The 24795-nt window shown below is 44.4% G+C and overlaps 1 protein-coding gene across 2 annotated transcripts in view; it reads right to left on the bottom strand.

Annotated features, from left to right (window-relative positions):
• RNF128 (ring finger protein 128) overlaps positions 1-24795 on the bottom strand; it is a 42500-nt gene that overhangs the window by 5452 nt on the left and 12253 nt on the right. The window contains exons 1-4 of one of the 2 annotated variants that reach the window (XM_042807529.1): positions 22740-23224; positions 8283-8530; positions 1798-1869; positions 1129-1211 (exon numbers count right to left, since the gene is read on the bottom strand). In XM_042807529.1, coding sequence (XP_042663463.1) covers positions 1129-1211; positions 1798-1869; positions 8283-8530; positions 22740-23187 — 851 coding nt within the window. In that variant the 5' untranslated portion in view covers positions 23188-23224. Of the gene's footprint in view, positions 1-1128; positions 1212-1797; positions 1870-8282; positions 8531-22739; positions 23225-24795 lie in introns of those variants that run through there. The other variant, XM_032996165.2, reaches the window with a different exon arrangement.

Here is a 24795-nt window from a genome sequence, read left to right as displayed (position 1 = left end):
ACAGGACTACCTACAAGCATAAACCCAACAAGACAGCTGAATAATCATTAACACATGTGCCTGACACCTTATTCAGTTTGTTGTTTTTTTGTTTGTTTTTTTTTTTTTTTTTTTTTTTTTTCTCTAAACTATTAAGCATTAGATCAAGGAAGTTTGTCGATAACACCTTAACAGACTAACTTTGTGGTAACAAAAGAGCTTAGAAGTCCTTCTGCTCAGGAGCAGAGAAAGCTTTTGCAAAACTGTAACTTGGTGCAATGGTAACCACAGCTCGGATTTGACAGTGTTTGACACATAACACTGCTCAGCGCACAGCAGCTACAAACTTTTCCATTCTTCAAAACTTGATTTCTCCTACATCAAGATTTTTCCAAGTGTTTTTGTAACCCCAAGGGTTACAAAACCTCTTCCCATACAAAATTAATGAAGTTCACATTGCAGACCTCTGATTTTAGCAGCTTTGCCAGAGCAGTCTCATTCAGCAGGCACAGGGGGAAGTCCCACAGAACAAGTTTCCTTAAGCTCTGAAAATGCTTCATTGATCATCTCAGGATCAACCAAATTAAAGTCTTCGTGATACAATACTGGGCTTCCACAGAAGCATATCAATGAGATACAACAGTAGAGAATTCTAGAAAAATAAACTGCTATAGGTCTATTTTAGTCTCTTTAAGATGATTCATACAAGAATAGAAATGCTTTTTTCTAAACTAGAAAGGTTAGCATGGTTTAACAAGTTTAGCATGAGCTGAACCCTCCTAGTAACCAGTAAGCTAAGTGACAAGAAATGGGCATGGTTTTGCTAGTTATCTGCAATTCAGAGGCAACATTATTAAAGATTTCTTCCTTAGCTGGTGTATAAAAAGGCTGGAGAGGCACTGTGGTCTACCAAGTTATACTTGTCAATTCACTCACAGGGTAAATTATGAACACGGGCCATCAGGACACACTACAAGTGTCTATTTACACAGTTCGAGTTGTTCAAAACACTGTCAGGGATTCAAAAATTCTTGCTGTGCAACAACTTGATTAAAGTTTGATCACCTTCGTTAACATAGCAGAAGGAACCACCAGTAAGAGGCATGCTTCCAGATTTTAGATTAAGGAGCAGTTTGGAAGACAACTTACTTGCAAGTCAGAATACGCACTACTTCATTCGGCTTGTACTGCTCAATGCACACAACACAGCTATCTCCATCAGGACCAGTTTCCTAAAGCAGTGAAATAAATTTACAGCGTTAACAGACTTTGAAAGCTTCCTTCGAAGTACTCAGATTTACTGCAGACAAAGGGGTCTCAAGTAATCTAAAATAGTTCCTGTACATAATTTTATATAAACACATTGTGTGGATTACTCATAGTCAAATTGACACTTTAGCAGAAGCATTGAAAGTTTAATCCCATGGTTTAGAAATCCAGCTGCAAACCATCACTGAATTATTTGAGGCACTAGTGTAGAGGTTTAGCAACTCCTACCTCCAGTTTTAGTTACAAAATGAATAGCCAAGGGAAGCTGATTAGATATACTAGTTTACCTTTAAGCATCCATGCCAACAAATTAGGATCCCTCACCTCAGCAAGACTACAAGCAAGCAGCTAAAAAAGTAATGTGATTTATAAGAACGTGAAAACTGAAAAGCCTTGCATGCCAGAAAAGGACCTGATCTGAAAGAGGAATGATCTCCACAAGAGACAGTTATGGGCTCAGAGAGACTTCTGCAGCCTGCTCCAGTACTCAGGACCGCTCTGGGAGTTCTGTGCAAAGGGTAACTCTGCAGATTATAGGATCAGTCATACCTTGTCCCCTTGCTTCAGGGTACGCAGCTGTAACTGTTCAATGGCCTTCTTAGCCTTGGCCTTTAGTTGTCGCTGTAACAGAAAGCAGTCCTGGTTAAACAGTCATTTTTCTCTTAAGTGGTGGTTACTAATACCTTCAAGTGCCTACTGTAAGCAGGCACCAGTTTTATAATCTAGGTGTTATCAAAACAAGCCAAGTAAGCATGACCATGCTATTTAGAGACAACATGAAACAGAGTTTCAGGACATACTGATGTGGTTATTGACTCTGGGTGACACACCAACAAGGCACTTGCATATGCTTTGTTTTTACTTAACCTTTTCACAAAGCACAGGAATTTCAACGGTTTCTTCTCTGAGAAGATGCAAGAAAATACCTTGATCAGATAAGACCTAGCCAAAACAAACAGAAGCCTTCAAATTGACTTGGTACAGAAGACTGAACATCGAGTCCAACAATCAATAATTTTAACTACTTACTTTATGACAACTTCCTGGCACACACTCCCATCCTGATGAAAGGTGAGATTCTTTATCAATCAGTTCAGCTACCACCAATGCACCCTGAACTAGTCCTCTGCCATGACTGCTTTATAGAGCACACAAACGGATCAGGAGCCTCCTAGCACTGACTGCTCCTGTCAGGTGGAAGAATGCTGTTTTATTTCAATATTGGTTCAAAGTAAAATGTACACAGGAAAAAAACAAAAGGCTCAGAGCTATTTCTCCCCCTCTCCATGACACAAGGTGTGAAACAAATCAAATTACTAGCCCCCAGTGGATTACAGGGCAGCTTTAATGAAGGCAGAGGAGGAAGCATTCCCCTTCATGCAATAATTTGCTTGCTGCTGTGAGGATAGCAGGGCAGAGATGAGCAGACAGCAGAAGCTCAGCTTGCCTGACAACTGTTGCTGTCCAGCTGTCACTGCGTAGCATTTAATTAGCACAGCACCCCACATCTCTGCTTAAAGGTCACAGGTTGGTGTTGTTCCACCAACACGAAGACTATGACTGTCCTCTCCCTCCCCAGTGCACTTGTTGCCTCAGGACACGGAGGCTTATGAGGCAGCTCTAGCCGTGCGAACCCAAGAAGGGACTTATTTTGGAGAGGGGCTAGACTCAAGTTTTGCAGCTAACCAAAAATCCTCTTCCCAATTCAGCTGCTCAGTGCAGGAACCCTGTGCATTGTTAGCCTTCCAGCATTACTTCCCCTTAATGCATTTTAGTTTAGTTACAAGAATTTTTTCTAGGATGAAGGTGCAGTGTCAGTGGCACAAGTACAGAAAGAACAAGTGGGTGGAAGGCTGCTGCTGACACCGAACAAACTCAAGTCTGCTTAAGATTCTTTGTGCTGAAGCAGTTAATGGCAAACGATTTATTTGGTCTGCTGTGACTCTGTTAAACAGTTTTGGTGCAAAATGACCTACCTGTATCTTGGTGTAGTTTTGGGGTCCTAAAATATAGAATCAGTGTGCATGCTTTTAGAAGATTAATAGTTGATAGCTATTAACAACTATCAAGGAAGAGATACACACAATCCAAAGGCAAAGGATGCAAACAAGTTTTCAGGTATATTTTTTAGGAACAAGAACTAGTCGAGTTTTCTTCAAAGCTTGTAAAGTTCTTCTGCTGAAGACATCAGTGTATGTTCCTGTACATCACTTAATGTTAACTTTAGAATGATGTTCCCCTTGTGAGTGTTTCAGACTGAAGTCAGAGAAATAGCCACATCCTCATCTCAGTAAACACTGAGGCCCCAAAAGTTTCAGCAGCAAACATGTTAACATCAATAAAGCAGGAATGCAGCATTATTAGTACTTCTCATATGCAGCCAGATCTGTCACTGCCACTTGTTATTAATTGAAAACTAAACTTTCTAGGAATGTACTCCCTCATAAAGTATCTAATCTACACATCTAATGTCAGGTCAAGTATATTAGACAGGACCCAACTGGCTGTATTGTTAATAATTTACTGAAACAATATTTTAAGTTTTGCCTGGGCACAAGTTTAATTGCTCTTCATGAAAGGCACCAATGGCAAAGTCACCTTTAACATTGATTTTTGTAAGTACACCAGAACACCCCTCCAGGGGGATGAAGAAGTGTTACAAGAAGCTTTTTATTGAATAGACTACCAGGAGATCCGGGATACTCAAGCTTGGAATCTCAGAGCATTTTGTGAAGCCAAGTTTTTCAAGCAAACAAAATGTTAATGACATTAAAAGTCTAAAAGCCCCAACCCAGCAACGCTAGAAAAAATAGCTGACTAAGTTGAGGCAGGAAATAAAGAATCAAGATATTACAAAACAGGTCAGGTCCTAGCGCCTATCCAGGCTCTGGCACGTTGAAGTAGAGAGGTACCTAGCTTGGAAAATTAGGTTTGCTGTTGCTTAGTCCAACCCTGCCATTTTTATCTTCAACCCTTTCTGCATAAGGTACCTGGCACCCTGTGAACACAGCCATGGCAATGCAGACCGGCAAGCTCTAAGGAGGTCAGGACCTCCTGCTTTTCTCCTATAAGCTAAGGAAGTTCTTTCCCACAGGTAGCTACTGCCATGAAAACAGGTTTGAATTGTTGAAAGTTGAGCAACTCAACTCCTCCAAAGCCATTAATTAGGTCATTTCTCAGCTCCAACATCTAATCTTTATGAAATCAAGGGAAGTGAAGACTCAAACTTAAATTAGAAACCAGGCCACAGATAACATCACTGGCCGTTTTGCATTATTAAGAAAGGTTAATATATTGAGGAACTGAATTTGCCAATACTCCACTGACTATAAAGGTAGCAAGCCACCTACCACACTTGCCTTGTTTTTCCACCTTCTTGCTCACAGACCTCACAATGCAGTAAGAGATCAGAGGTAGGGACTTGAATTTCAAGCCAAGAAGAAAATATGCATTCAAATAGGAACTAGCAGGTTGTAAACAGCTTATCTAGCTGGCTCATGAGGAAAAAGCTACTCTATTTTTACTCAGAGTTAGGGCAGATGTACTACTAAACTTATGTTTTCACTTGGATCACAAGGTAACATGACTGGCTCTTCTCAACAGTCACTCAACTTTTTAAAGAAAACCTTTAAACAGTTTTACATTACCGACTCATATGCAATTCCTGCTCAGAGAATGCTCCAGCTGCTGCCTTCAAGAAAAGTCTGCAGAGGAGAACATGTTTAAAACCTGGATTATATGTGATCAAGCCATTGAGAAAAAGTGCCTTCACCAGAAGCAGCAAGTAGATATACCAAGTACAGAAACTATTGGCAAACGGCAAAGTTTAGAGGTACGCAACAGCCTGACTGTCTATAAAACAAGGCATTGCTTCAGAAGCACTGAAGTCTGAAGATTTTTCTCAAGCCAAAAGAAAAAAAAAAAACATATTGCCAATATACCCAGAAGACATCCAATTCAAGCAGGGGTTACTACTAGTCCCATGCATGAATGGAACATGTATCTAGCCAGGCTCCTGTTTTCAAGAAGCCTTTGCAGAAGTGAAAGCATCTATAAAATGGTCTCCCTTCAGTAAGCAAGTGGAACTCAAGTTCCATCTCCCTTTTCAGTCCAGGGCAAGAGTTCTCCCGGGGCTGTGGCTCACTCCACAAGAACAAGCCAAATATTCACAAAGCTGAACATACAAGAGACAAGCTGCAGAGCATCATTATTACATACCACAATTAGCTCATCATAGCACTCTATAGAGCAATTCAAAAGTGTTCATTTTGGCTCAAGTGGTAGCCTGACACTTTAAAAGACTCCTCACGCAACAGCAATATAATCCCACAGGGAAGGTCAGAAATGGCAGATACTTTGAAGAATAGTGACACTGGGTAAAGGGATGCATTCAGAACAGTAGCTCACTTCTGAAAGAGGGAAAACTTGTAATACTTAACTATCATCACACTTGACTGTTCCCTAAAGATGCATTCCAAAAGAACATATAACCCTTGGACATCCGTGCAATAAAGGAGACAAAACACACTCCTTTACTCCACCAAACAACAGAATGAAGTCCAAGCAATCTGAGTTTCCAAAGGGCTGAATAACAACAGGAATGCTCCCCACGTAGCATGCAAGATGATCAGTGGTTTGACTAATATTCAGTACTTCATAGAGCTAAAGCAGTTAAAAGTCTCAGACTTTGGATATACACTGGAAATCCAACCAGCTGGCTAACAGGGAACACTGTAACATCACCTTTTAGTAGTTCACCTTCACTAACGAGAACTCTCTTGTTATTTGCTTATCTAATCATTGTGAGGTCAGTTTTTAGTTGTCATGGTATAAAAACAATGGAAAACACTTCTGGATTGTCTTGAGTTTCATTTTTACAAACTAGTACATTTTTACCTCCTCATAGCAGAGAAGCTTTCTTCTATTCTTTTACTTTATAAAGCACTTTTTAAGGCTCCTTAATTTCAGTTCAACTGAAATCACGTGGAACTGGGATGTCATTTATCAATGTTATTTTTCAATCAACAGTAATCTGCTTGTACACACAGCCCAAGATAGAAAAGGTTTGTGAAGATGCTAGCCAAGCAGACTAAATTTTCCCAGTACCCTCTACCACTGAGGCATTAATAACATTTCTAGCTTGTTGAAAGCCTGATAGCTCAGAAGAGAGCTGGACTCCCACAACTGCTCTGTTAAATACCCTCAAAGAAGGAAAAATTTTCATGCAATTTGATAAACAGTGTCTTTTGCAGACCAGGTTCCAGGGCACCCAGTTTTTCCTGCCCAGGTTTGTTTAGCATTTAACAGAGTTCTCATACTAGGGTCAATGGCAGGGAATGAAAGAGGGAGTTCATCAGCAGGAGCCAGTGTGCATCTCTGTCCACAGATCTCAGCAAGAAGACAGCATCAAGTTACAGAGTTCCACAAAAGGTACTACAGAGACAACTCCATATGACATGCAGGAGTGGCAATGCTACATCTCACAGGCAGATTACAACTTCCAATACTGCTCTTTCAACTATTCCCTTATCATAGCATCATGTCACTTCCAGGTGTGGCGTAACACCAAAACGGGCAAATGGACTAAAACAAAGCACTTAGAGGAGGCCTAGTCCAGAAGTTGAGGCAGACAACTTAGATGAAGCACAAGTACAGTTCAGCTCACTGTTAGATCTCTAGTTGCAATAAGGATATAGCCAGCTGACCATCAACCACAAGATTACACTTAGAATATAGGACTTAAGAACACAAACTCAATTAAGTTAGGTTCTGTGATTACTAGAACTCAGCATTCAACTCCAGGAATATTTCTGTCATTCACCGTAGCTAGTCTCTCTGCCTGCCAAGAACAATGATGCTTTTCCACATTGACATTTTAAAGAAGCCAGTCCTAAAATGTTACAGAAGCCTGAAATTGGCTTGAATTTCAACACCTGTGTCCAACTTCTAGCTTCATCAGCTTATTTCAGAAGGATCTTGCTCAAGCGGCCTGAAAGCTCCATGACTGCAGAGAAGCTCAGTAGAGCAGGTATTCAGCAGTGGCAGAAAAGTCTGTCGCTTCTTTAACTATTTAACTGCTGATCCAGAGAGAATTCACCTACTCTGAGCCCAGCTAGAATGAGATGCTCATGCTGTTGCTGTCTGTAGGAGAGGACTAACAACTCTGAAAGAAGAGTTCAGGTAGCTCCTACAAGAAGCATTGCAAATACCAATGGTCTCCTTTGCAACACAGCTGTAAGGGCAAGGCTGAAGTACTCACATCTGAGCCACTCAGATCCTGTTCCTGCTGCTGCCTGTCACCTTTGACAGATGTCGTGCCAGGACTCGATTCTCACTTCTAAGGCTTTTGCTTAAGCCCTGAAGTAGCAGGTATAAGGCAGGTCTGATCAGACTGAAGACAAAGTTTTAAGCATTAGTCCTATCAGCTGATCAGATTATTGCCCAGAAGAGAGTTACTTGGAAGCTTAACTCATTAGCAACTCCCTGCCTGGGGTTTAAAAAGAGCACAATTTAACAGTACTTTTTTTTTTTCAACTCCTAATTGAGACCATCACTGCAGTTCTCGGAAAGCAGCTTTCAACAAGCAGCAGCTTCCCAACTTGTGGTCTACAGAAAGGTGGCCAAAGTCATACACCATTTTGCAGACAGTTGTAGTCATGCCTCACATTACAGCTAGCACATAGGCAGTGCTACGTGGGAAGTGTGAGGGTCAGCTAAAAGCAGTTTAGCTCTCTCACCACCTCCAATACATCAGCATTATGGCTGCACTGGAGTTCAGGGAGTAAAATTTATAGGAGACAAAGTTAGCTAAACATGATCAGTTGCTTCCTCCAGACAGTTTACTTTTTGCTGTTTCTTTGGAAAGTTTTAAGCTGTTTAAAAATATCTCTCTTAGCATTTCAAATATCACACTCTCTCCTTCCTGTGGTATCAACAATTTCAGTAATTTTGGTGCTCAACTAGTATTTTGCCCTCAAGAGCCACAACATGGAGCCTCAGGGGTATAAAACAAGCAATGGCACACACAAACTCACCTGATTCCTGGACTGGGCCCTTGCGATCCTGAGTCTCCGAGCAGAATAAAAAATAAAGTAGCCCATGGTTGCTGCTGTGACGATGAAAAATGACACCGAGATGAAGAAGATTGAGTATTGGTTCATCCAAGGACCATGCTTTCTGCCCACTTCAATAACCATAGTCACTCTCATGCCACTCTCAATACGGTGTAGGATCTCCATGCCTTTCATGTTGCCAATCATAATTGCAACGATGCTTTCAGCTCCTGCAAAGGAGAAAGGGAATCCATGCTCAGTTCCCAGGCGTTGTATAAAAGTCATTGTCTTAGATGTTGCAGTTCAAGTGCTAAAGAAGAGACTGGAAAGTTTTTAACTAGCATTCGCAGACTCAACATGAACTGATGGAATAAGTGTTTGTTCAGCTGAAAGTTATGTCCAACTACCTATGAGCTACATAAGTGAACCATATTTAGAATACATTCCTCTCCATAGCACTCATCACTCCTATATAGGGTGTGTATTGGCATTATTTTAGACTCAACACTTTGGCAATTTACATTTTAACATGCCTTTGAACTACATGAAGTTAAAAATAAATCCTACAGAGTGAGGTCACTAGGGACTGCCATATCTCCAGGAGCTCAGGGATGCAAGGTACACAGATGGTAGCTTAGGGACCCTTCATGTAATGGATTTGACTCCCTCCCTGCTCCACTGCTACTTCTTAACAGTACTGTCAAATTTAGAAAAGAGGTGTTAAGTACTTCCCCAGACACTGAGCAATTAAAGGCACAGATCAGCCTTTGCTTCTGTATCTTCAGAAGCAATTGAGAAATGTTTGAGTGAAACTTGGTTGTGAACTACAAGTGCTGTTGTGGGTTTCTGATGCAAATTCAGAGGGAAGCAACTCCATCCAGATTTTAACAACAGATTTAATTTACTCAGTTGAACATCATGACAAGCCATCAGAGAAACCAAGGGGTTTATGATAGCAAGAAATTTCAAGCAACTCTGGTCACCAAGTACAGACCAGAACAAAGCTGCTTTCATTTCAGTGACAAGCAAGTGTTTGAGGACACTTGATACTATTTGCAGGAACTTGAGGCAGTCCCAGTATAACAGAGAGGCTCTTAAAACAGAGAAAAAAAAAAAAAGGGGGGGGGGGAAGAAAGGGAGCAGAGTAAACTGTCACAGGCCTCTCTAAACTAAATACAGAAAAGTAGATTTGAAGACTAGCTGGTCAGGAGTCTCAGTGCATTAAACCATCAGCTGCACAACTTTCATAATAGATAATGTAGATAAAGCATGGTAAAGGAATAAAGGCTGTTAAAATAGCGCTATTTTTAGCTAACCTCTCAGTCCAACACTTTTTAATGGAGAGACCAATTGTTCTTCCTCCATTATGAGAAACTTTATCCAACTTTCAGCTATCAAAAAACCCCCTAGAATTGGTGTTAAACCACAAAGGTTCTAATTTGAGAAAGCACTTTCTAGTTTTCCAGCTTGTTCATGTAATGCCTTTGATCCAAGATGGCTTAGCATGATGTCTAGCAGCTCTCCTCAGTGTGACTAAACTCATATTTTATTCAGAAAGCTCCTTGTAATGAGAAGTACATCACACAGAGAAGAGGGGGGAGAAAAAAAAAAAAAAAGGAAAAAAATCAGCCAGACTGCAACTACTCTCCTCGTTTATGATGAAATAGGGTTTATACATCAGTATAAAATGAGCTGGAGTCAGGTGTTAGGTGCAGGTAAAGAATGAAGCATGGGTCAAGTCAGAAGCTGAGACTTTCATAAGCATGGAAGAAAAGGCTGTGACAACAATAAAATAAAAAGCCTGTCAAAAAAGTAAAAAAGCTTGTTCTGCTTTATTCCCCTTTGTTCCTGCACATCTCACTAGTCAAATATAGTTTATGGTTATGCTCAATACAAGATGCAGTGTAGAGATTCCTGTTAATGAAATATCACCATCAGCCTGCAAAACTAATTCAGCTACTAAGCCATCAGTTGTGAACAAGTTTTACCCTTAAAGGAAAAAAAATAAAATCTTCCATTTAAGTTTCAGGCTAATCAGTTCACCAGGACGTCATTAGATGACAGTTTTAAGTCTTTTCCTGGCTCTTTCCCCCCTCCCCCCCCCCAAGATTTCTCTTGCAATTTCAGCTCTGCTTTAAACAAACACATGCAAGTGGTCAGCTGGTAGCTTTGACACTGGAGCAACAAGGGCAGAAGTGAGTGGTCGTTTCCATCAGCACCTGCATTACTACTCCCCACTGATGTACATCAGCATCCATCTTCAATATTTTGTAAAGCAAACACTCAGGACCAACAATTTCTAAAGGCAATTACACGTGAGCTAACCTGACATCACACGAAGTTAACCAAATGCCTTGTGCCAACAGCAGGGGAAGGGAATTCAAAAACTGCACCTGATTCCTGGCCACCAGTAGCACAGGAGTTTAGTCACTTCAGATGCTCCTTTTGAACCATGACTAAACAATCACGCAGGGCCTGTCAAGGGGGCATCACCTTTACAGGGAAGAAAACAAGGCCTCCTTCACCTGCCAAGAGGAGATTCAGTGATGCCCTATTAGCCCCAGAAGCTGAGATAGAAGCCCAAAATCCATGTTTAGGACTACTGTTGTGCTTCTAGAATAAGAGCAGCTCGGATCACCCCACCCAACGCTTTCTGAGCTGCCACACAGGTCTCAGCATGACAAGTACTGAAACAGGTTCCTGTGGAAATGAGCTACCTGAGGGGACATCTGCAGAGGTGTCTCAAGCCTAGCTGCCCTGAACTGTCAACTCTTCCCCCTGCCCAGACTCCAGAAAAGCAAGAGGAAGGTCAGTTGGTTGTGCATAGCAAAAACCTCACAGAAGCCCAAGTTCCTTGCCTAGGCATCGGCTTCTGTGATTCAGGTAAAGCTTTCTCTAACAGTCTGAGGGACATTAAAAGGTGAGATTAAGCTGCTGCCTGTCTAGCTAATAACGGGCTCATTGCTAAACAGAAGCAAGACCTGTTTAGTTAAATATTTCCCAGTCTCTCTCCTTTCCCATATCCTGTGAAATTGGAGAGGAAAAGTTATTCAAGTCTTTAGACTAATACAATCTGCCTCTGCATAGTTGGAGTTTTGCAGAAGGAACCTCCTAAATCATAAATGCAGCATGCCAGTCAAAATCTGAAGGATGCTTTTTGCAGCTATGGGTTGGCACAGATGAAGCACAAGAACTTAAACATTTTGTGGCAGCAGCGGAAGAGCTGGGACACAAGAACATTTGGCACACAATGAGAGTGCATGACTGGGATCAAAGTTTTACCTTCCTGTGTCAGATTTGCTTAGATGCAGAGTGGAGTTGCATCTATTTATACCAATATAAATGGCTATATTAAACTCTGCCCTGCAAAGACTTCAATTGTTCTGCCACTACTCTTCTGCTCCCCTGTAAACAGTGTTACATGTTTGGCAATTCAGTAGAGAAATGCCATGTGCAAGAGTCACAAAGAACTGGGAACATTCACTTTTGCACAGCAAACACCTGCTTTTTCACGTTCATTAAGGAGATCACTGTAATTCAGTGCTACTCATGTGTGAGGTACAGATAAATCTATTTTGAACCAAGCAAACTGTAGGTCCTGGAGAACAGTCACCCCACAATATTTAGCAGACTGCAATGTAACCTAATCAATGCCTTAGCAGCAGTCATTTTTAGCTAGGAGAAAAAAAAAATATATATATATATATAAAAATCACAATTTGTTCATTGATTAAAGTACATCAAGTCAAAGATTAGATCTAGGGATAACCAAATCCCCTGCTTCAAAACAAGGCATGGCAAAGCACTGCTTACCTGATTCAGATGAAGCAAACACAATGTACAGGACAACCAGAACTTTAACTCTTTGAGCCATTGCATATGACCAAGTCCCTCACGAGTAGGCCTCTATGTGCTATTGCTAAGTGTTGTGGGACTCCATGGCATACCTCAAGGCAACACTTGCATTGCAGATACATGCTGAAGCACAGTGTTGATGCCTCCGTGATCTCCATATCTCGCACAGCTATCATCATAAACCCTCTCCCCACAGAAGCAGCTCAGAAGAGTAGTCACAGTATACTAAAGGTGAACAAACCTGCAAGCCAATTCCCGCAGGAGGCGGGATTTTCAGACTTGCCTGATTTCCTTCCCTTCCTCCCCCATGCAAGTGAAGGAATAAGAATCCCTAGCAGCTTTGACGAACAACCTCCTTCCCGGGCATATTACAATTACAACTTCTAGAAACACTACAAGCAGGTTTTTCTGGGTGCTACAGTGAAAATTCTTTATTTAATGAAAAAGGAACTGTTTTTCCATAGATATTAATTATTAATATACAGTAGTGAGCATTCCTGTCTCACTTCTCTGTTGGGACCTGTTGAAGCTGTCCACCCTTTCAGGTAGCTATAGGACAGCTTCCAGGTAGTCTGGGGTTCACAAAGTGTCGAGGAGATTCAGCGATTACTGCAAAACCCAGTGCATTCCTTAATTAGAGGCTACATGACTGATGGCTTTCTGCCCAGCCCCTGAAACTCACTAGTGTTAAAGCCTTCCTACAGTACAGAAAGGGAAAATAAAACCTTAGAAGGGAGCTACACTAGCACTCCAGGTGGAATTAATACAGCCCAGTAAGGCTTAAAAGCCCAGAGGCTACAGCCACAGCATGCAGACTTACAGGGAAGTTCTGCTTGCTCATGGTCTTGACTTGAAATCTGCACTGTTGGGGAGCATGGGAAGGCCCCATCAGCCTCCAAGAGCACAGCTACTAGCTATATGTGTAAATCTAACAGGCAGATTTCCCCACCTGGGATGAAAATTGAATGCTATCTTAACCATAATCAAAATTTATCCCAAGTGTCCTGCACCTCCAGCCTTGCAGTCGAGCCACTCACTGCATGAAAACATCAGAGCAAGCACAAGGCACTGCCTAAGCTTCACCCATTGCTGCTTTTACAGCAACCATCCCTTCTGAGACAGCTTTGGTAAGCAAATCTTCCCCCGAGGAAAGCCAGGTGTTGCTATAGCAGAGTGTTTTCCAGGGTAAAATCCTGCCTCTATGCAGGCTCCTGCAAGTTGAAACAACTCCATGCACAGCAGCCAGCTCAGGAGGGGTAAACGGGCCTTTTCGCGTGTGCTGCTCCTCCTCAGAGCTCCAATGAGTTTGAAGTCAAACTTTGCTGTTTTACTTTCAGACCTTTGCCATTTCTTCCAGATGTTAGAAAAAATAAAACTTTTCCCCTGTGCTAATCTTAATGTAGGTTTTGCACTGTGAATTTAATAAAACTGAAGCACAACCTAGAAAGGGGAGGAAAGAGAGCACGCTCCAGTAATTTAAATTGCTGCTGTATTAGCAAAACCATCTCAAGTTTATGAAGGCCATATTTAAGTTCTCCAGCTAATTAACTACCAGAAAACAAGTTTAAAGGCAACCTTTTTCAGTGTTTGAATTTAAGGAAATCTTTACTGTAATACCACATCTATTATTCACCACTTGAGTTTCATAACCAAGAAAACTGAACTGGCTCAGACTGCTAACCACAACACCAGCTTTACAACTGTACACAGCCCATTTTAAGGTCTAATACACTAGCACCTAACAGAAAACATCACATGCCTTCAAAACAAGCAAAAAATTCAGTTATGAAACTTGCCATCTCCACACACTTTCCCATCCTCTACCACTGACTTTGATACTCTAACACCACAGAGAACATTAGTTCACTCTAAGAGAAACACTTAACATTTTCTCTGTGCAATACTCTGAGGTGACACTGACAAACATCGTGTATGTTTTTTTGACTCTTGTGAGGCCCTGGCAAAACTTTTTGCCATGAATAATTAACTTCCAGCTGTTTGACAGCATTGCATGTCATGGAAGCCAACTCCAGCTCCAAGTCAGCTCCCCTAGCCTCACTTAAAATTGGTTTCTCAGCTTGTTCAGGCATTGGAACTGTTTTGCATTGTTTAAACTTGCTTTAAACCAACCAAATTCAGCTTCAGTTAAGTCATGAAAGACCTTGTCATTTCAGTTTAAAGGCCTCAGTGTAACCTAGGGCAAATTCTATAGATCTTTATTTTCTCAGATAGCCAAAGCCAAACCTCTCTAATGCCTCTATCACCATTTACCATGAACAGGCTGTAAAACAGTGTGATAGGAGCCTGTGACCTTTGGGAGTAGACCTAGCTACAACATAGTTTGGTGAAAACATGTGAGGACGGCCGTAGTTTTGCAGGCATTTTTAAGAAAAAAAAAATAAAATGTACAAAACTTACACTAGGCAAGTTATTTCAGAACAAGGAAAAAAGCTAACATGCCACACGCAAGCTCCAATATTTCAAATTCCATAATTTCCCCCCTTCCCCCTTTTTGAAAGTCCAGAGTTTTGCATCATCTTTAAACAGAGTGAAATTAAGTGCCTAGAGTTTTGCCAGTATTATTTCACTTTGTCCAGAGAGCGCCTTGTGCAACCAGCACATCTGTTCTGGCACAGCCGCAGCTTCCTCTCACCGGGAACCGGCACAGCTCACCCCGCCGTTTGCCTAACGCTTCACTCTGGTATACCCACAAACAGTCCTTGGGTCTTGCGGGGTATCAGCAATCCATTTCAACAGTATTTTACCCTAATATCCAACCAACACTATGTTTTCCTTAGGGCTCAACTGGGAATTTAATACTGAAAAGAAACAGTTTCACAGAAGCCACTGGAAGGGGAGGGAAAGGCAAGAAAACAGTACAGTAATTCTATCTGAAAGTTAAACATTATCTTTCCCTGCGTAGAAGGGGTTTTCTGACAGGCTAGCCATGGATAGCTGATTGGAAGTTGTTTAATATCACAGTGGCAGAATGAGTCCAGATAAAATAAGAATTTAATTAAAAAAAAAAAAAAAAAAAAGAAAATATCACCTTATTTTATTTTACAAAGGAATTAAACAGCACTTCAGCAGACAACCAATGAACTGTTTTCTCTGAATGCTTTAAGAGGACTGAGAAAGGAAGGATACATTTATTAACAGATTAAAGGTTGCAGGCATTCTGCTACTCATCTGAGTAAGTTCTGCCAAAGAACTACTACAGGATGAAGGATTTTATTTTTAAAGAGCTTCCATGATCTTGTAGAGAAGCCTTCAGAGAATGCAGTCACACAAGAACTGTTCAAAGTACCACAGCAATAACCCATCACATGCCCTTTCTGCATCTATAGAAAGCCCCAGCTGACCACCATGTAAGACAGAAAAAGCAGAATGGAAGAAATTACTTTTGATTTTGATTGCTTCACATACAAAAAGAGGAAAAAACAGACTTCAGAGTGTGAATTCTCAAGGATAGACTCTCCTTAACCACAGCGGAATCACTATCTGAAGACTCTCTAGGGATATGAAATACAAACCCTGGCCTTGGTCAGACAGTGGCTGGTTCTTTGCTTTTATCTACATGATACAGTGCTTGCAGCACAGAAGATCAGCACTAGCTGTGCCTTCAGCCTTAGTCAAAGGAGCTAGTAGCACTCCCCTGGCATCCCTCCAACATCAGTAAAAAGGCATTAGGAGATCAAGCCATCTCCCGTACTTTAACATAAAAGACACTGTCAGTTGACTTTTCAACAATTTCCTACCAGATTAGCACACTTGGCTCTTCAGGCATGTAAGAAGAATATTTTATATACTGTCTTTCAGGTTTAAAAAAAAAAAAAAAAAAAAGTGAGACATAACACTTTGAATACTGCTTATCTCATCTTACAAAAATAGTACGAAATAGGGGATTTCTGATGGTTACCAAGCAGGCTGGTGCAAGTTTACTGTCATCTGTTAGATTAGAAGGGAAGGTAAACTACCAGCATACACAGACTGAGCCAATATTACGGACATGATGTAGCTCATCTCGACTGCAAGGCCAGGGCTGCACACAAAAGCCATTGTGTCTCGGCACCATACCATGCCACAGACGCAAGGGCTATACACGCCAGAGCTGTACGCTGCTACAGAGCAGTACTATGAAACCAGACACCTGCACGCTAGCTCTGCTGTCATCAATGGCACAATGTTGACAAAAAAAAAAAAAAGTAAGGATAGCTCTCGCCCACATGCACAAGGCCAAGCTTTATCAGGAATGCAGATCTGACCGAGCAGCACCCATCCTGGCACTCATCCTCCATCGCAGACACTGTCAGAGGAAACGTCATCCTCACGCCTTCATTGCCCTGCGATAAGCTCTCCCCTTTGTAAGAGGGGAGGGTGACTGAACTCATAGTTCCAGGAGCAATTTAAACCTGGATAAGCTGACACAGTGGTAGGCTTGTCCCTCCCCCTTCTTTGCTCTGCATGCCCTCCACCCCAAACATTACCTGGCACCAAGATAAAAGTATTGCTCACTTCCAGGCTACCTTGCAGTTATTTAAAGCAACAGCCCATTATGACCCCGGCTTTCTGACGGAACTGTCTTGCTCACACTGTCACCTAAGCTTAGTGAAATCTACTTTCAGCTTGCTTTATTTGGCAGCTGACACTATGCCCGATCTCTTCCTCAACATACATGTCTTTCAAAGTACAGAGGTAAACACTCAACAGCAAGACACTTGAAAAAGTTTCAAAAATTAGCTGGAGTATTCAGAAGTGGAAACAATAGTCAGAGCTTTAAAAAATAATTAATTAAATAAATAAAGAGGTGGGGGGAGACAAGGAACATCACAGAGAGATTTAGAGACAGCCTTATAAGATCATCAGCATGGTGAGGAGAGAAGAGGGAAGAAAATAAACCCTTTGCTAACTGGTGGTTGTGTTGCACAAAAGAAACATCTATTTTGGAGAATTCATGCCCACAACACATTTGCCTGGAAACACATACCACCATATATATGCTCCTCACCAACACTACCTCTGTTAACAGGACCACACTGCTTGGGAACTACCACCCAGTTTGTCCAGGGACTCTCCGGTGAGGTTGGCCTCCAGATCAGTCACTCAACAGTTACTGTGGGTGAGGAAGATTTCCACACTAGGAAGTGTGGGAAAGCTTTTACCAAACAGGCTGGGTGTCTAAGGAACACATCAAGAGCAAATATAGTTTTACATTACATGAGTTTCCACGGGTCCTCAGGGGATACTGCAAGTGGAAACCAACAACTCTATTTAGTTTAAATAGCGTTAAAAGTTATCATCTATCAAGTGAAACCAACCATTACCAGCCTTTTTTTCTACCCCTCCCCCCCAAGCCTTTAAGACTTACATAAATGTTGCCAGGCCCTAAATCTTAGAACCTGTAGAACATGAAATAATCCTTTAAAAGAGCAGCAAAGACAGTATACTTATTGAGGGCACTGAGATGAATGACATCTGTAGGTCAGCTCTCTTCACATGCTGTTTTGTCAATGGCACTTGCAAGAGTAAAGTATCATCTTTCAATCTAGCAAGCAGCATCTAAAACCCCCTGGAGAAACAGCGACCAACATTCCCTAATGAAAATTCTTTGGTGAATTTACTCAACAGCTTTCAGTAGCTTTGATTTAGTAAATGCATTGCTCACCCTCTTCAAATGAGACTGAGCTCATAGCTAATATCCCTTGCTCTCAACGTACTGGTAGCAGTTAAGTGCTTACTGGAAACAAGTAAGTTTGAGAAAGCTAATGATAAAATAATGTAAATCAGCACAGTGTAAGCCAGAAGGCATCTGTCTGCAGGAAGACGACAGGTCACATTTGATACAGTGGGGAACAGTGCTGCGCCTGACCGCTGTTTGCTCACTGGCACATTCAAGACTGGAAGCAAACAAGCACTGTCATTGTTTTAGGGCCATGTGTCACACAATGAAGCCTCTGCTACCACAGCTGTCACATAGGATTTTAATTCATCCTTTCACATTTCAGCAGCCCAGTAAACCTAAAGAGCAAGGGCATTTCTCAGACCTGTTCCAAGCTATCTAAGGGTTGGCCCCTACCCTGCAGGTTTCCTCAGCCCAGAGGCACCTAAATGAGACCAGAAAGAGAAAGGGCAGGGATCAGAAGCTCAGTAGCATTGATCAGTATCAGTCTCTGCTACTTCTCAGAACCTCTCATGCTTGCTCACACACCTCTGTGCTGTGGGCAGCCCCACGTCACTATCGCACCCCCACCATATCCTGCAGGTGGGAGATCAGGGTCATCAGCCTGACTGTTTCCAAATGCCACGATAGATGTGACATTAATTTACTGTAAACCAGGCAGCCAGGAGAGCTGAACTGAATGAACAAAAACAAAGTTGCCGCACATACACATCACATAGCTATTCTCAGATTCGAAGACCTACGAACTCCAGGCAGTACAGACTGAAAATACAATGCAGGCACAGTGGATCCATTCAGGTTCCTTCTCAATAGGGAACTGCTGGTAGGAAGGGCTAAATAATCTGCAGAGGCTCACCCAGCCATGGCCAGGGAACATGGGAGAGCAAGTGTCATTAATTAGACTTTGCATCCTCATTCCTCACTTTGACATGCTCAGGGCAAGTCTTCACTCACTGCAAAGGAGAGATGCACTGTTTACACAACATTTACAAAGCCTCAGCACAGCCTGCTTTGGGATTGCTACTCTGTCTCAATCTCTAACAGGAACAATTTCACAGGTCACATCAGCCTTTTAATATCATGGCAAAGTTTTAGCTTGTTTCTAAATATCATGCCCCACACAAAGTTGGAGCAGCGCACAATTATACACTTTTTCCATACACCATTTCCTCTAAGCATATGGAGATTAGCCTCCATCTCAGTGAAATTCCTGCAGAACAAGTTGAGTGGCAGTGCTACATATTTTAACCTTTCCTTCCCCTTTCATCCACTGATGCAAGTTTACACTTGAACCACATATTGTTAGCCTGAAACACACCATTACCGTTTTAGCTGGAATTATTTAGCTGTGTTCCCCCAGAATGAGTCCTCTGCAGATCAGGTGATGTGCTTCTCAAGGCTAGAATTACGCAAGAGAGAAACCAAAGAAAATTATCACAGTGGCTTTCTGACCTTCAAAGAACCCTTCTTTACCAGCTGCAGGGAAATACCTAACACCAAAACACACTTTCCATCTGTGTCACCATGCCCTGACACCAAAGCCACCTTGCAGCCTGTTCTATCTTAAGTCAAGGTTCACCTTTAAAACAAACCAACTCATCATGCACTTTTTCCTCACATGCTGCTGTTTTTCTCCAATCAAATGTCTTTTTCAGAAGGTCAATATAGATTACACAGAGGTGCAATTATAAGCACACAGAACTGTACTTTGAAACCCTGCTCAGCCTGCCACAGAGCGGTACCATCTTCTTAAAACGAGCACAATTAAAACTCAAGTTTGCTAATTGATATGGTTTTGTGCTTATACAAGTCCAAAGTAAATATTACTTTGGACTCCATTAAATCCTTGACATTCTATGTGTTAGAAAGGATTAGACAGGATTTGATCATATCTGATTTGGCTATTTATTGCCTTCTGTTGTTTTTATTGCCAGGGTGGTTTGGGTTTTGGTCTTTTTTTTTTTTTTTTAAAGTTGGCACACCAAAAAGTTTCCAAACAGAACACTGATACAAGCAATAAAGAATTCGTCAGACTAAACATGATGATTATAAGAAAAGAACTCTCTGGAAGCAGAATGACCAGGACCATCACTGCTATCAAATACAGGCACATTTAAGTCTCTAAAAAAAGAAAGTTGCTTCAAAACTGAAGCTTGGCAGCCCCAAAAATGCACACTGTACTTTTAGATTAACTTCTGTTAACAACTTTGTATTCTGTTGCTACCAAAAGTTCTGCAAAGAAAAGCATGTTGTGCCATACATTTTATCAAAGCCCACCCACAGGCATCTTCCTTCTCTGCCAGGCAGATGGCAGCTCCTGCGCCCCACTGCAGAGAGAAGAGCCCTCAGCACAGTTGCGAGGAGATGCCGCTCCAGGCATGTCGGGACACAGGAAAGCCCCGAGGCTTAGCTCCCCCTTGCCCCAGAGAAGCCACCTCCAGCTACATCCCACTGCCTCAGCTTGGAGGAAGTGCTCAGCCTCATTTGGTTTCACTTGACAGCATATGATGGCCTGGATAAAGCAGAAATGAAGCCAATTAGGAAACCCAGATTGTGAAGTCACCATTTGCACAGCTGCAGCCGTTACAGCAGCAGCGGGAGTTCTAGTTGCACAAAAACTGTTTGTTAATGAGCAGGGCTACCTTCACCACTGCCTCCAGAAGAGTCAGAGCATCCAGTGCCACCGCTGGAGGCCAGAAGAGACCCATTCCAGAGCACTGTTCTGCAAAGGGCAGTATGACCAGTTCTTACCTCTTAAGTTTGAGCTCAGCCTACGGCACTATACCTCATCAGCATTATACAAGCAATATCCTGCACTTGGCAAAACGAATGAGGCTGATGACTTGTAGCTTGCTTCCTCTTGGCTGTAACGTGTTGCAAGCCTGCAACATTTGTCAAATTTGACTGGCAAGCATTGGCTCCCAGCAGGGGGACAGGGCAGGGGTGGCCCAAGCACAGCATGCCACCAAAGCCCCCTGAGCAGAAGGAAGAGCATCACTGGAGGAAGAGGTGAGAACTGGGACTCGCAGATGACTGCAATGATAGGAAAAGTCAAGTCCAGAGAGGAAGTAAAGGGAGAATGAAACAGGAGTGAAAGTGAGGGACTAAAACAAGGACAAGGAATAAAAGCAACAGTATCAACAAGCTTAGCACAGTAATTGTGCTAAGACATGGCAAGGAGTCACACAGATGAAATAAGGAGTTTGACAGAAGCTGTCTTCCCCAAGAAGTCCTTGTCCTGTTTGTATACAGTTCAGCTGGGAAGTTTCAGCATGCCCTTGAGCCCATAACCCCTGGTGAAGAATAATCAGGACAGCTAGAGCCACTCTGACATAAATCCCTCAGCAGAAAGCTTAGGACAGCATGGAAAAGGAGGGAGCTCCTCTTCGAGCCAGCCCTGCAGAGAGCAGATGGCTCATTTCAAGAGATGGCTCCTAGCGAGTTTAAGATGCTGTAGGTCTCCCAAAGGCAAGGATGGAAGAGGGGGCAGGAGCACATGTACCTTCCCCTCAAGAACAGATTCAGCAGTGCCAAAGCAGGTCCTTGAGAAACTGTGGGATGAGGCAGGCATGGAGTGAACGAGGCTCCAAGCAGGGATGCTACTGTCAGTTCAGCAGGAGAAACTCACCCAGCAATAGCCAGATCTCAGTAGCCTTTGTCAGCAATTTGATTACATAAGAAAGCTCTGCCTCAGAAAGGCCAGAGCCCATCCAGATGGTATGTTTTAAATTCTTAAAACAGAGTACAGACAGTCATACAGCTCATTAAGATTGCACTTAACGAACCTCCGGAGGCAGCTACTGTTTCCTTGTCTCACCAAAATCCCTCCACTGCTAACAGACAGAAATCCTCTCCACCCCTTCCAAGAGGGGTGCTGCAAGAACATAAGTGTTTTTCAAACCAGTCAAAGCTGTAAGACTCACTATTCATTTTCACATCCAGATGTGGCTTCCCCAAAGCAGTGCTGCTTAGCAGCATACCAACACACCCATGAGGTATGTGCACATCAGTCCAACAGCCGAGGGCTGGACAGAGCCACCAAAGCCAGCTCACCCTGTCCCAACACAGACAGGGCACCTGCTCACGCTGCCACCAGAAGGCAGTTACACAGCTCTCAGCCCAGGGCTGTTTCTCAGGAAACACTAGGCTGAAATACAGCCAAATCTCATCCCTCCATTTGAAAGACCGGCAGTTCAAAAAACTGCTGGCAACTGGGAGGCCTTCAATAGTGAGAGAAGAGAGGTTCTGTCATCAGCCTCTGCAAAATAAAAACAACCTTTGAAGGACTTTAACCACTTGCACTGGAAGTGGCATTTCGCTGGTCAAGAGTTACCTATGGGCAAGTCTCATACTCTGCCTATTTCTGAGCCAGTCAGTGTGCAGGAGATGGGGAAAAACTGCACGAGTGTGGAAACCCAGCCCATTTCAGGACCCAACTCTACTCCTCAGACATTGCAGGCTTTAAAAAACCCATCATCCATCAACTCTGGGCAGCTACCTGGTCATTCCAGAAACCCAAACAAACCGGAGGCGCTAATCCTACCTTCACCCCACGCACACCTGCACCCACCCAGGCCAGAAAGCTCAGGCAGCCGCCTGCTCGCCCTCGGCCCCCAAGAGCTGCCTCAGCTATCAGACATCGTTACTCATTAATCAGAAAATTCAACAACAGCAGCGCCTTGAACAGGACCGGCTAGTGCAGGCAGAAACTCTTGTGCAGGAAAAGTCAGAAAGAAATTCCAGAGCATCCGAAGCGGGGTACGTTCAGCTGAACCAGCCGGGGGCCGACCCACAGCGTGGCCCGGTCTCGGCCCCTACCGAGGGGAGGGCGGGGGCAGCTCCCAGCGCCGGGCCCCTCCTTCGGGGGCTCCCCCCTCCCCCGCCCCGAGCCGGCGGCCGCTCACCGTGGTGGGACATGGGCAGCACCTCGTTGCCGGTGCCGCGGTAGTTGTAGATGACGGCGGCGGCGGCACCGCGGTCCGCGGCCAGGCGGATCTTGTCGGCGAAGGAGCAGCCGCCGCCGCGCTGGATGAGGGCGAGCCAGCCCGGGGAGCCGCCGCCGGGCGGGGGGGCCCCGCTGAAGTTGGTGCGGGAGCTGCAGGCGTTGAAGGAGTCGCGGCTGTCGGGCAGCACCAGCACCCCCGCGGCCGCCTGCAGCGGCGAGTCCAGCCCGTACAGGCCGCTCTCGCTCGCCTCCCAGCCGCTCCGGTTGCGGTCCGAGCCGTCCTCCCACGACACGTTCACCCAGGCCGGCCACGCCGCCGCCGCCACCACCCCCCCCCCACGGGGACCCGGCGGGGGGGCGGCGCAGAGCAGCGCGGCCAGCGCCAGCAGCGCGGTCCCCGACCACATCACGGCACGGCACGGCACGGCACGGCCCCGCCGCCGCCTAAAATCGCCCCGCCGCCGCCACCGCCCACGGGGGAGGAGCGGGGCCGCCCCCGCCGCGGCACGCCTCCCCTCCCCACACCCCCCCCCCCCGCCGCGGGAACCCCCCGCCGGGTGTCCCCGGCCCGCCGCACCCCGCGGCAGCCGGAGCGGGGACCCCGCCGAGGGGTGCTGAGCGCTGCAGCTGTGGGCGCACCCGGCAGCGGGGGGTCCTGCTCGCCGGATCGCCTCCCAGGGCGGTGGGTCAGCGCCCCTGGTTGCTTCCCAGAGGGGGGTACAGTAGGTCACCCACCCCGCTCACCTCTCAGAAGTGGTGATTCCTCCTGACATCACCTCTCAGGGGAGACGGGCGGCCCCCCAGATGGCACCCAGGAGAAGAGTGGATCACCCCCTCCATCACCTCCCAGCACAGTTGGGTGACCCTCCTCCAGTCTGCCTCCCCCGCACTCTGCCCCGGTGCCTGCAGCCAACAGAGCACCAGGGCTCCCAGGAGGCCCGTGGGGACCCCCCGAAAGGGCCGTCCCCACAGCAGCCCTGAAGCACAGCAGCACTAGCACCCACTGCCCAGCCATGACCAAGCCCACTTCATGCCGCTGAGTTAATATTTGCTGAACACTCTGCAACACACACGGTATCAGTCCTGCCTGGAATTGGTTTATAGAGCACTAGGTTAGCTGTGTTAACTCACCAGCCATTGTTCACTGTGTCATTAGACACACTATAAACCTACCATATCAACCCAAACCACCTTTTTTTATTTATGTATTAGCTGTGTTTGCAGTGTTACCTATTATTTGATCTATGCGGCTCACAATGAAAAGTCACGCTTCTTCAGGACTCTGCAGTTCCTTCTCGGGGAGACAGTTTGCATTCAAAAGTCCCTTGCTCCAGCACATACACATTTTTGCTAAGTTGTCCTGCATCAGGCAGGGCAGTCAGAGGGCTTGCAGAATTGCTGCAAACATGAACGTGTCATGCTGTAGAGCCCGGCCAGGGAATTGGAGGCAAGAAAGGAAGATAACAAGAGAAACAAGAACATTTCAAGCTCCTCTTCTCCACAGAGCCGCTTTTCTGATTGAGAGGCCCCGCTCCTACCAGCTGCGCCACAGGGATCGCCCCCAGCACTGGCAGCCACTCAAGCACATCCCCAAATGGCCACGTGTCACTATGCACAGGCTGGGTCTCTGGATGGGAGCCCATCGTTTAGAAAGGATTATTCCTGTGCAGTGTTTACATGGGACAAGATCAACCGCTGCCTATGCAATCGCCAACAAAATTAGTGTAAACACAGAGTTAAACCTTTTCTGATATGAGTCGGCACTGCTTAGTTTTTAGTGAAGCCTTTTGGCTGATTCTGAATCCATGGGGCTGATTAACCGGTAACTCGGCATTGATCTATGGTGTTCATTTTCTTTCCCTTGCACCTGTGCTAAACTCAGGACAACGAGCGTTACGCAGTCAAACCCGACTCAACCCCAAAACCCGGGAGCAAGGGCTTCGAAACCAACCCGCTCCACCGGTGTCCACCTCTGCCAGCATGGCATCCACAGGGGTTTGTAGCTCAGTAGCACA

Source organism: Tyto alba, unplaced genomic scaffold (genome assembly GCF_018691265.1).
Source record: "Tyto alba isolate M040663 unplaced genomic scaffold, T.alba_DEE_v4.0 Super-Scaffold_5, whole genome shotgun sequence".
Lineage (NCBI taxonomy): Eukaryota > Metazoa > Chordata > Aves > Strigiformes > Tytonidae > Tyto > Tyto alba.
Note: the sequence above shows the minus strand (reverse complement) of the source record. Positions and strands in the feature narration are given on the sequence as shown.